Here is a 13,593-nt window from a genome sequence, read left to right as displayed (position 1 = left end):
TCCAGTACTTCCACATCTTTGTCAGCATTTAGTATTGTTGGTATTTTAATTTTAATCATTTTAGTTAAGTGTGAAATGTCATTTTATTATGGTTTTAATTTGCATTTCTCTGGTGACTAATGATGTAGAGCACCTTTCTATGTGCCTGTCGGTCATTGGTATATCTTTTGTACAATGTCTTTTCAAGTATTTTGTACAGTTTTTAATTGGTTTATTTGTTGTCTTATTAATGCAATTTAGTTCTTGATCATATACATGCATTATTAATATTTTCTTCCACTTTATGGTTTCCCTTTCAATTTTCTTTATGGTGTCTTCAATAAGCAGAAGTTTTAATTTTTATTAAGCCTTGTCAAATTTTTCTTTTTGGATAGTGCTTTTTGTGTCTTAAGAGTCTTTGCTTACCCCAAGGGTCAAAGGTGTTCTTCGTGATGTCTAGGGTCAGAAATGGGAAGGTTCAGTAGCTGAGGGTGACCCCACGTCTGGCGCCTGGGATCGTTTGGAATGCTGTTACCCACATGCCTGGTGGTTGAGGCCTAGGCCTCAGCTGGAGTACCTCCATGTTACCTGTAGACAGACAGATTTCATACATGGTAGCTCAGGGCTCCAGGTGTGATTATTACACTGGAAAAGTTGCAAGGTGCATTATTAGGACCTAGCCTTGAGGTCATGAATTGCCACTTCTGCCTTACTCTGGGTGGAAGTATTTACAAGCCCAGCCATTTTCAGGAGGAAGGGAATTAGACTGCCTTTGGGTGGGAGAGAGGCAAGGCCCCATTGTAGGAGCATGTGTGGGATAAAAGAAACTCTTGCAGTCATCTTGTTAAATTCAGCTTTCCATGATCAACTGAAGGCAAGAAGTCAAGTAACAGGACAGGTGGAGCTTGGCCTGACACTAAATCTCCTCTTAGCTCTTGCATCTAAAAATGGCAGTGTCCACCTGGTCAGCCTAATGGACTCCTTTTTCCAGCCCCCTCTAATTCTGTATTCTTTAGACTAACCTCCTTAACCATAAAGGCATCATCGTCTCGTGGACTCTCAGTAACTCTCATCTCTCTCTTTTTTTTTTTTTTTTTTTTTTTAGGTTTTTGTTTTGTTTTGGTGTGTGTGTGTGTGTGTGTTTGCTTATTTCTACTGCAAGTTCACACTTTCTCTGTTTGTGTAACTTGCTTTTCTTAAGTGCTCTGTTGTACTTTTCCTACTGACCTTTTTTCACTCTGGTACATGTGTTTTGCTTTCTACTTCCACATCATTATTTATGATGCTCCCATTTCCTAGATTGTTCATGTTCTTCCCTTCCATTTAAATTTTATTATTTCTCAAAGTCGACATTAAAGCATTTAATTCCGACGTCTTCTTTGCCCTGGCCTATCTCTCTACGTGGACTCTACATCCCTGGGTGTTTCATCTACATGATCTGTCTCACAGATTATCCTTCATAAAAGGGATCTGGGTTTTCTCTATTTCCCTCTACTCCTATTTGGTGGTGATAGGACAACGAACATTTACTGAGTGCTGACTGTGGGCAAGGCTTACAGTGTATTAGCTTATTTAACTCCCACAACAGTCTTATGAGGTAGATTCTGTTCTTATCTTTATTTTACTTATGAGGAGGCTGAGTCACTGAGAGGTTAAATATCTTGCTCAGGGCAGCAGAACAGGGGTATGAGTACAGTCCAGCCCCAGCATACACACACTAATTATCCACTTCACTGAACTGCCTAGTGTGTTTAAAGAGAATTGTTATCACATATTTATTTATACTTAGAATGTGTGTTAACTTGGCTCTGTAGCCATGGTAGGTCTTTATACTATTATTAACACATTAACCCCTCGTTAAATCCTTTTAAAAGGTCATTGATTCAGTTTTATGGAGCTGATAAATCCCACTTAGAACCTTCTATCAAATCACTGATACAACCAGTATTAAAAGTTAATCTTCCCTAAATCATAGTTATCAGGGAAAAGGAGGACACTTCCAACTAAGCTTCAGACCACCAGGCCCTCACTTATGAACAGGTTCATTTAAGTTGACTGTGTAGAACTTCCTTTCTGGGGGATAATACATTTCATTCTATTTGGTGTTTAAGTTCTTAGGGCAGTAAAACATTTGCTTTAGAAACACCGTGGTGCTCTGCTAATGGGACTAAAGGAGCAAAGCGATATTTGTTCACTAACACTCATCTGCTCCATGCGGGGCACTGTGAGATGAGTTCCTCGGTTAAATCAGAGTTCATTGTGGGGCCAGCAGGAGCACAGCGCATTCTGCAGCAGGGGACCCAGGAGCTTCCTCCCCTTCCCTCTTCCCACACTCCTGCTGACCACCTGAGTGGAGGAGTTCTTTGGCCCTGCACCACTTGCAGTGTGCCCTGGTGAACTGCAAGGTGGGCTTACTGGCTAGGAATGGCCAAGGATTGGGAGCTCCCAAGGTTAAGGAATTCTAGAAATAAAGGTTTTTCTAGTCACATCCTTTTTTTCTTTTTCTTTTTCTTCTTCTTTTTTCTGACAATCCCAGATAATACTTGGTTGCTTCTTTTTCCACTGTGGTTGCTCTTTGCTTTGCTCTGTGTGTGCACGTGTGTGTGTATGTGTGTGTGAACACTATTAAACAGATACAGAAACATAGATTAAAATACTCAATTATCCTGGCTAGGTGGCTCATTTGGTTGGAGTGTCATCCTGTACACCAAAAGGTGGCAGGTTTGATTCCTGGTCAGGGCACTTAATTAGGTTGTGGGTTCCATCCCTGGTTGGGGCATGTACAGGAGGCAATCGGTTGATGTTTCTCTCTTTTTCTCCTTCCCTTTCTGCCTCCCTCTCTCATTCCTCTCTTGAAACATATCCTTGGGTGAGGGTTAAAAAATTTCCTGATAAGTGTGATAATTGCAGGGATAACTCTGTCCTTAGGAGATAAGTACTGAAGAATTTAAGATGAAGTGTTGTGATACCTACAGCTAGCTCTCAATTCTAAAACGGGCAGGGAGGAGAGGAGAAGAGAAGGGAATGATAATGGCAGTATGTTGAGAATTGGTGAATCTAGATGAAAGGTAAGTAGGTGTTCATTGAGTTTTTTACTTGTAGATTTAAAATTTTTCAAAGTAAAAGTGGGGGAAAATTAAATTTCATTTTTATATATCAGGAAATAATAAAGAGTTAGATCCAACTATGCATTATTTTACTGTGCTGTATTAAGCAGATTTGCTACTAAAACAGATGATAAAACTGTAAGCATGGTTGTTTTTTAAAATATTGTTTAAATTGATTTGTTTGAGTTTAGACATTTTAATCATACGGGCATAGCAAATGTCTGTGGGCTGGCTCTCCAAGTGAAACATTTAATAAGCCTTTTGTGCTAATTGTTGCATTCCAGAAAAATAAAATTGGATTTTTACAGAACTATTGACTAGAGTTGCAGAACTTTTTTCCTGTATCATACTAAAGAGTGAGCAAAGTAATTTATAGAAGTTATATTCCATGCAGTCTAGTTTCATAAAACTTAGGCCAAATGTTTTTGTTTTTTTGTTTTTTACTGAAAGCATTTCTGGTGCTTGAATACTGATGTTTTTATTTTACATAAAAGGATCTCAGACCCATTGTTCTCATAGCAGGTATCATTTTTTTCAAATTTTAGTTATTTCAACCAAAGCACATAGGAAGTTAAATTCCAGGAGTCATGCAAAGAATTGATAATACTTATAGACTCAGTTACTGACTCTGTTTCTGCTCCTGAACATTGATATGTGATTTCTCATCAAAATGATATAGAAAAACATCTAACAATAACAAAAAATCTTCTAACAGCAAAAGGAAGAACTGAGCTTCTAAAGATCAATCTTCGTGAGGTTGAATTGGATCCTGATATTCAACTGGAAGATATAGCGGAGAAGATAGAGGGCTATTCTGGTGCTGATATAACTAATGTTTGCAGGTATTTTTTAAATGATCTGTGACCTTAGAGATTAGTTATATATTTGGCAGGAGGACTGGTCTCAAAGATAGTATAGTTATTAGCCCTTGACATGAAAGCAGCCACCCATTTTCTTGAAATGATCTCCCGATTTTTCTTGTTTGTTTGTTTTTTTTCTCTCTACATACTTTCATTGTTCATTGCTAGATGAATAACTACATAAAATTATGGTCACCTTTTCTATCCTGTGATTTTTTAAAAGAAATTATTGTGTCTAGCACATCCTAAGGTTAATTTAGCCCTAAATTGGAGCCTAGCTGTATCAACGTGTAAAATAACAACTCTTAGTTTTGGTTGGTATTATTTTAATATTTGCAGATGAATAAACTTGACCAGTTTAAGCTGTGAAAGATACATATATATTAAAATTTTCCTTTCAGTTTAGTGAGATTATAATTTTTAGATAATCTGCCTCACTCAACAAAGAGGATTTTTTTTTTCTTTTTTTACTTTCCTAAGGCCACTGTTGACATCAGTGGCCTTTCTTTAAAACCACATCTATGTTTCTGACTTTTTCTACCAGTATTTTTCCTGTGTGAATCTAAGTTTAGTAGCACACAGTAAACTCACAATAGTTTATATTATCACTGTAGTAAAGTATATAAGAATCTGAAGTTTTGGTTGGCTTGGTATCCTAATACCTTTCTCATGAGCACTAATTGTCCATTTTCTCTAAACCTTCATAGTGATTTACAAGTCTTCAGAGTGGAGCTGAAAATAGGACCTGGAGAAGTTAGATTTGTTATTATTTTAGTTGCCTACAAATTCTCTGTGTAGGGAATTCCACATCCATTATATGCAAATACATTCATGTTCTAGAGAGAGAGGTTCCTGGCTTTACCTCCTCTAATTAGATTATAAACAAACTGGTATAGATTTGAATTATACTAATACTGGCCATATGCTCATTTCTAAGTGTACAATTCGGTATTTTAAAATTTTACTTCAGTTTCCTAAACTTTTTGGTAGTCTTTGTGGAACAAGTGGGGAAAATAATAATCAGTATTATCTGAGTCCAATATGGACTTTTAGGGTTCATGAACAATACATTTTATGTTTAAGTCCTTTCCGTTCTGTTTTAACCTTTCGTGAACTCCCAGGGTGTCTCTGAGGTAGAAAATTCCACACAAGCATCATAAAATCATATGACATGATCTTTTGAATGTTTTCCCTTAACTTTGTTACAGCTGAAAGTGTTTGTAGCATTTGCAACAATAAGTATTCACTGACTCTGGTACATTTTTAGGGATGCATCCTTAATGGCAATGAGACGGCGCATCAATGGCTTAAGCCCGGAAGAGATCCGTGCACTTTCTAAGGAGGAGCTTCAGATGCCTGTTACCAAAGGAGACTTTGAATTGGCTCTTAAAAAAATTGCCAAGTCTGTCTCTGCTGCAGACTTGGAGAAGTATGAAAAATGGATGGTTGAATTTGGATCTGCTTGAATTTCTATCGGCTCTTCCATTTCTGGTATATTTGTTTATAAAATGTGAAGAAATTTCTTCATATTGGTTTGGAATTTTTCATTGGAGAGATTTTCACTTAAAGGCAAATAACCTAAAACCACAGAGTATAAATGTTGTTGAAAAATGAGAAAAGCTTACATAAAGAGCCTGATGTATTAATATTGCACCCCTAAAGTAGGGTGTCAGGGCGGCAGAGGAAAGGGATCGGTGTGCTATTGTGGAAACTTGTTTACAAAAGATTTAGAAGGACCTCTGTACCTCACTTGCATTTGTTGTCATCTTAAAAAATATGGTTTCATCAATTTTTAGAGAGAGAGAAAGGGAGAGGGATAGAGAGACAGAGATATTGATGAGAGAGAAACATTATTGATCACCTACCACCTGCACACCCCCTACTGGGGATCGAGCCTGCAACCTGGGCATGTGCCCTGACCGGGAATAGAACTGTGACCTATTGGTTTGTAGGTTGATGCTCAACCATTGAGTCACACCAGCTGGGCAGTTGTCTTTTGTTTTTTTGTGTGTTTTTTTCTATTCTTTTCTTTAAACATGAGGGACCTACATATGTTCACTTTCAACATTAAAACTGAGTTTGTGTCAGATTCATTATTGTTAAGAATGATAGTTTTGGATTAGATATTGAATTTGCTAGTTAAACCTCTAGAATTCAGCTACTTACTGTTGGAGTCTATCCTATGGTTTGAACTTTTATCCTTCCTTTCCCCACCATTTTTTTCTATTAGCTACTTAGTCATTTGTTGAGCTCTGGGCAAGAATATCCTAATGCTTTGTGGTTTTTGAGTCATTTTGCCAGGTTGTTTCTCTGGTCTTTAGTACTGTTTGCTGGTACAAAAAGTACTCATATTTCATATTGAAAGAATGGGAAGAATATGATGATACGATGTACTTCTTCATTCTAGACCTCTCAGTCTTCACTTTTCTTTCAATGTGGTCAAACAGGTAATCCCCTTATTTTTTTCAGCTCCAACACTGTTTGATTTTTGTTGAATTTGACTTCTGTATTCTGAACAAGTCCACTCTCTTGAGTTAATGCAAAACAAACAAAACAAAATCTATAATTTTCCAGACAGCTTAATAAAATAACCTCATGTATAATGAATGATGTTCATTTGAAAAATTTGAAATTGTTCTTTGTCAAGGTTAAGAACTTATACACATGGTAAGAAGATTAAGGTGAAAACCTGTCATGCTCATTCAGTTTAGCAGGAATTAGACAGGAGGCCAGAAAAAGTAGATGGCATATATCTAGTCACCAGTAGAGGGAGTTTTCTGGTATTAAAAATTGAAATTAAAATGGTTTAAAATTGCATTTACCCTATTTTGATTGGGCAATCTATGCTTTGACAGTCAAGCTTTTAAGATTTGTATTTGTTTGATATCCTGAATTCTCAATTTTGGAAAGCACCTACTGGTTTAAAATTAAAAATAATATAACTCATTAGACACTTTAAAAAAGCCTTAGTATCTTGAATTTTTTTCCCTACTAAGAGCTATTTAATTTTCAGATAAGTCTGACACTGACCTCCAGTGTTCATATAATGCTGTAAGTTATCCCCCTTTCCTCTGAGGCATAGATTATAGGAGCTAAAATGATAAATCTATTAAGATTCTAAGATTTTAAAATCATGATTTTATTTTAATTGAATTCATTCATCTTAAAAATTGAGATGAGAGAAGTTTCCTTTTATTCTTTTTTTCTGCCCAGTTTTTATTTTATTTTAAACCATTCTTATTTTTCAATTACAGTTGACATGCAATATTATACTAGTTTCATGTGTACACTCCAGTGATTAGACATTATATAACTTACTAAGTGATCATCCTGATAAATCTTGTACCCATCTGACACCATACATAGTAATTAGAATATTATTGACTGTATTCCCTATGTTGTACATAACTATTCTGTAATTACCAATCTGTATTCTTAATCCCTTCACCTTTTTCACCCATTCCTTAACCCCCTTCCCATTTGGTGACCATCAATTTGTTTTCTGTTATCTGTGGGTCTGTTTCTGTTCTGCTTGTTTGTTTATTTTGTTTTTTTAGATTTGATTATTGATAAGTATTTATTGCCATTTTATTGTTCACATTTCTGGTCTTTTTCTCTTTCTCCTTCTTCAAACCCTTTAAAATTTCATGTAATACTGGTTTGGTGGTGGTGAACTTCTTTAGCTTTTTCTTGGGAAGCTCTTTATATGTCCTTCAATTCTAATTGACAGCTTTGCTAGGTAGAGTGTTCTTGGTTGTAGGTCCTTGCTTTTTATCAATTTGAATATTTCTTACCACTCCCTTTTGGCCTGAAATGTTTCTGTTGATAAATCAGTTGACAGTCTTATGGGAGCTCCCTTGTAGATAACAACTGTTTTTCTCTTGCTGCTTTTAAGTTCTCTCTTTGTCTTTATCCTTTGACATTTTAATTATGATGTTGTCTTGGTGTGGGTCTCTTTGGATTCATCTTTCTTGGAACTCTCTGTGCTTCCTGGACTTGTAAGTCTATTTCCTTCACCAGGTTAGAAAAGTTTTCTGTCATTAATAGGTTTTCAATTTCTTTCTCTCTCTCTTTCCCTTCTAGCACCCCCATGATGTGAGTGTTGGTACGCTTGAAGTTGTCCTAAAGGCTCTTTACACTATCCACATATTTTTGGAATCTTTTTTCTTTTTGTTATTATGATTGGATGGTTTTTTTGCTTCCTTATATTCCAAATTGTTGATTTGATTCTCAGAATCCTCTACTTTACTGTTGAATCCCTATAAATTATTCTTTATTTCAGTTAGTGTATCCTTGATTTCTGACTGGTTCTTTATTATGGTTTCTATGTCCTTTTGTATGCTATTGAATTTCTCACTAAGTTTATCTACTTTCCCCTAAGTTCATTGAGCATCCTTAAAACCAGTGTTTTGAACTCTGCATCTAGTAGATTGCTAGTCCCCATTTTGTTTAGTTCTTTTTCTGGAGTTTGTTCTGTAATTTAATTTGGGACATGTTTTTTTTTGTTTTTGATTAAAGAAATAATCCCATTAAGATCTTGCGAACTATTGCCATCCAGTAACATTTTTTTCCTGATATCCTAGGGGCAATCATTAAAACATTATTGTTTTGAATGCTAGAACTTGTTTGTATACTTTAGTGGATTAGTTGCAGCATTTTCTAGGTTTTGTGTTACTTGTCTTGGCATGCATTTCATTTTTTAAAAAATTCTTCATGGGTAATGATATGGTGATTGTGATTTTAAAAAATTGTTAGTTAATCAGTGTTTGGAAACTCAGGCTTCCCGGAAACTTACCTTTTCCAAGTTAAGTGAATCAGGTATGCTTTGTTATTTCCTTTGTTTCTCGTTTTGCTCCATCAGTGGGTGGTGAATACTCTGTATATTTTCAACCCCTTGAAGCACCCTGAGGAAACCCCGCAGGTGTTCTATCTAGCCTTGGCAGTACATTGTGTGTACACCATCTTTATTGCCAGAGTGTTGCCTTACTCAGAATGAGAGCATGTGTGTTTTGCTATGTTATCAAATCAGAAAGGTTTGGTTCCTCTAATTCATCCAAAAGCATGCGTATTTTGGGTTTTGCAACACTACCTTGTTAGGACTCAGTTCGGCAGTTCTGTCTTGCAGACAACTGTTCAGATAGTTGTTGCGTTCAGCAGACTTGCTTTGGGTGCTTACTGTGTACAAGAGCCTGGTTAGGGCTCTGTGCTTACATTGCTGAGCCAGGCAGCATAGATTGGATTGGGCACTTTCCATAACTACACAGTGTAGTTTTTGGCTCCAACTAATGAAGCTAATTCACATCATAAATGCAGAGGCACAGTCGTCTGGGTGTGTTTTGGAAAGATAATAAGTAAAGTATTTTCTCTTTTTCTCTCTTTAAATCTGTTTTAAAGTTAGAACTGATATCCATTTATTAGAACAATATAATTTATAGATCTGGCTATATTTATTAATCATTTTTGTCATTTCCTAAGCTACATGTTTATTGTAAACATGCACACATGTAACTATGGTAGACACATAAACATGTTATGTGTTGTTTGTAAACATTTGCTCTCATAATTTTTTCATTTTTTGAAGAAATTAATATTGATGAAATACACCAAACAAGTAGCTCTTTAATGTAGACTGAAATCTTCTAGTAATGCAAGTAAACAATAGATAATGACATCACAGACTTCATCTTCTGGTCATTGGCATTATAGGCATTGCAGAGTAACCAGACCCACCTGGGAGTGGAATCCATCTCTAGAAATACCAGGACCGGTTGGTAGAGGACACACATGTGGTCTAGCTGCATAATTAAGGGCTTTTTCTGAGCTCCCGAGATTTCAGTTTTATGCTGCAATATTTGACTGTAAAAAATATAGGCTGGCACTGGCCGGGTGGCTCAGTTGGTTGGAGCCTTGTTCTGTACACCAAAAATGTTGCAGATTGGATTCCTGGTCAAGGCACATATGTGGTTGCAGGTTTGATCCCTGGTCAAGGCTCATTTTGGGGACAACCGATTGATTTTTCTTTCTCACATGGATGTTTCTCTCTTTCCCTTTCCCTCTATCTTCCCCACCTCCTCTATCTCTAAAATCAATTTAAAAAAAACAACAACCATATTTTTGGGTGAGGATTAAAAAAAAGAGTAGGCTAAAATCACTAATTACTCAAAAAGTGAACAGGCAAGTGTCTGGTGAATCTACTATGAACAGACATTCAGATACCTCAGGAAAAATGTGTGTACAGACCAAATGCACAATGTAATTGTCACTCTTCCACTTTGCTACATCTAGCCTGACTGTTGAATATGAGATTATTGATAGTCTTTAAGTTTGGAGCAGCTAGAGCTTGTTTGATTTTCTTCCTAGGAAGTTTCTGTGTACACTATTGAGTTCATGGTGAGTCAAAACAGGAACCAGTTGACATGGTTATGTTTCACTCCCCCTCAACCCTAACTTGAGATGCAGTAAAGGACTTAGGCAGGTATTTCTTATTGTGCGGGCACTGGCTCCTTCAGTATTGTCTTGATTATTGATTCTTTTTTGTGTAATAGTAGATTTCCACTCTCTCTTTGATCTTATTGATGATAAATACCTTAGGATATATCCCGTACGACAGGCATAAAGCATTAAGGATATTTGCTGGCCTTTTCCAAGAAATGGCTACAATAACTTGTATGAGGAGACAATAGTAATTATTTTAATATTTTTGTATCTTTTGTTCCTTAACTTTTTGATTGTGTAATATTTTTTGCATACCACTTAATTTGTGATGTACATAATATTTATGTAAATCTCAGAATCTGTCACAATAGCAAAGAAGTAGGAATTACAGTTGGAGGGGGTGTTAGGAGATAAAAGTCAACTCCACATGTTTTATTCTCATCTCCACTAATTATTTTTTCAGAAAAAGCTAAAAACTCTGTCATAATGACTATATTTACTTATTTATACTTTTAATTAGATTTTTCATACTTATTTAATTGTTGGGACATTTGCTTTTAATATTATTTCTTAATGTGGAAACTGTACAAATATTTAAAAAATAAAATTCCTAAGATAATAGATGTTTTTAAACATTCACAAATTAACAATAATTCTTTGAATTTTTATTAGGTTTTTAGGTTTTGGACAATTCTTTAAACATTTCTAAATTTCCAGGTGACTCACTAATAAAACAAAAAATATTAAGGTAATGTCATAAAATTTATTAATTTTATTTTACCTTTCTCATTAATTGACCTTATTTTATATATGTATATAAATAACCTGGATACTGTTCTGTCACCAGCAGTGTATAGGTTTTTGTTCATTTGGAAATTTGGCACAGCATATAGGAAATTAATAGAGGTTTTCCTCCAATAAAAGGGTTCTCATTTGATTTTATGTTCAAAACTATAAAATGCACTTTTGTTTTACAACGTCTGTTGGAAAACCTGAGTCTTTGCACATGTTATTTCCAGAGTTTACCTCAGTTAAACAGGCTTACTTGGTTTTAGGTGGGAAGGAAGGGAAATTATTTAAATTCAGTTCATTCCTCTTGCCCTCTCCCATTAACTCTTCTTCTTCTTCTTCTTTTTATTTATTTATTTATTTTTAACCTGAAGCTGTTATTTAAAATACTTGTCTTTCTTTCTTTGGCAAAGCCACATATTCCAAATTAAACTTCTGTGAAATGTCTGAATTATTCTTCCCATCTTTGTTATGGCCAGCTTCATCACACATCCTCTAGTTTCTCATAACTTCATAAGTACAAGCTAACGTGCAACATTAAAAGTCTGGGAACCTAACTCTAAGAACCCAAGTACTTCATGAACACACATGGGGAAGGACACACATGTTCAGCAACAGAGTTGCCTTCAGTGCTCATGGTATGGGCAGTGTCCAGCGAGATCACTTCACTATGTGTTATGATGATTTGTAATTGTTTTTCTGAGATTTTTGTTTCAGTGTTTGTCTCTCAGTATTTTGAACTTAATTTAAAGAAAAGGATGTTTCTGAATTGTATTTATTATATGTGATTTTCCTTACATGTTGTGCTGCTATTTTGCTAGTTTTGTGAGCTTAGTTGTGTTTGTTCACAGGTTGTAATTTGTTAATAAATTTATAGAGTGTTGCTTGTTGTTGTTTTCTTTGTGGTTCATATTTGATATACAATCACTGGCCCACTTAACTATCACCAGTGGGAGTAATAAATCCCCCCCTAGTAAGCAATGACTTTCCCCAAATATTAATTCTTATAAAATCACATATTATAAATCTGACATTTTGTGTTTGCCATAGATTATACGAATAATTTTAAGGTCAGTGCAGGTAAGATGAGTGCCTTTTCAACTATTCTAACTGATTTAATAAATACACTTGTGTTATTTGTATAAAACCATTGCAAACTGAATGTCCATATGGTGAATTTTCCAGATGACTCTGTCTGATCTTGTGAGTCCCCCAAATTGTTTTTTTAAATTCACAGACTTTTTTGAGCAGTTTTAGATTTACAGAAAAATTCAACAGTGAGTAGAGTCCTCAAATATTTTCTCCCTCCACCCCTCCAGTTTCTCTTTTTATTACAAATTCCCGTTTTGGTACAAATGTACCATATTGATACATGATTATTACTGAAGTTCATAGTTCACATTAAGGTTCACTCTGAGTTGTACAGCTTAGTGGGCTTTGACCAAAGCACAGTGCTGTGTGTCCAGCATTTTCTATTGCACAGAACAGTTTCACTGCCCTAAAATCCTCTGCTCTGTTCATTTCCTCCGTCCCCCTAACCTCAGACAACCACTGATCTTTACTTACTGTCTCTATAGTTTGCCTTCTTTCACTTAGCAATATGCATTTTAGGTTCTTTCACGTCTTTTTGCAGCTTGATAGTCCATTTCTTTTTTTACCATGGAAAATATTCCATCATAAGGGTGTGCCAGTTTGTTTATTTGTTCGCCTACCGAAGGCCATCTTGGTTGCCTTCAAGTTTTAGCAATCAGGAATAAAACTACTACATTCATGTGCAGGTTTTTGTGTCGACCTGTTCATTTCAGTAAATACCCAGGATTGCAGTTGCTGGATGTATGGTAAGAGTATGTACAATTTTATAAGAAAATGCCACACTGTCTTCCAAAGTGGCTGCACCTTTTCCATTCCCAGCAGCAATGAGTGAGAGTTCCTGCTGCTCCACATCCTCCCCAGCACTGGGTGCTATTGGTGCTCTGATGTTCCGTTCTGCTAGATGTGCAGTGGCATCTCATTGCCATTTTAATTTCCAGTTCTCTAATGATCTGATGTTGAGCATCTTTTCATTTCCTTATCTATTTTTAATTTTTTTTTATTGAAACCCTGCTAAAATGTAGCATACTTTCCCCCTGACTTGTAAAATAGACAATTTGAACTTAACCATTTCTTTCTGATTGAGAGTAACCCCCATGATATGCCACTCTCAGCAGTTAGTGGAGGGTAGCAGGGCTTTTCTGTCTGTCACTAAATGGTCTTTGAGTTTTGGTGTTTGCTTTTGTAGTATGTTTACTCTTCTGTTTCCAGGCTGTTGACCTTTATTTCTCTTCCAGTTTCCTACCTCCGGTCTTCAGTGAACTTCGTGAAAATAGTTGTTAGAATTATGGGTGAATTAGGGGATGAGGAGTGGTATGGTGGTTTATTGTTTG

General features: G+C 35.8%; 1 protein-coding gene across 3 annotated transcripts in view; it reads left to right on the top strand.

Annotated features, from left to right (window-relative positions):
* The window catches only part of KATNAL1 (katanin catalytic subunit A1 like 1), a 107,584-nt gene extending 95,531 nt beyond the window's left edge, over positions 1–12,053 (top strand). For all 3 annotated transcript variants that reach the window (XM_059684088.1, XM_059684087.1, XM_059684089.1), the window contains exons 10-11: positions 3,802–3,928; positions 5,214–12,053. In XM_059684088.1, coding sequence (XP_059540071.1) covers positions 3,802–3,928; positions 5,214–5,412 — 326 coding nt within the window. In that variant the 3' untranslated portion in view covers positions 5,413–12,053. The remainder of the gene's footprint in view (positions 1–3,801; positions 3,929–5,213) is intronic.
* Positions 12,054–13,593: the final 1,540 nt, after the last annotated feature.

Source organism: Myotis daubentonii, chromosome 2 (assembly GCF_963259705.1).
Source record: "Myotis daubentonii chromosome 2, mMyoDau2.1, whole genome shotgun sequence".
Classification (NCBI taxonomy): domain Eukaryota; kingdom Metazoa; phylum Chordata; class Mammalia; order Chiroptera; family Vespertilionidae; genus Myotis; species Myotis daubentonii.
This window is presented reverse-complemented; position numbering and strand designations above follow the sequence as displayed.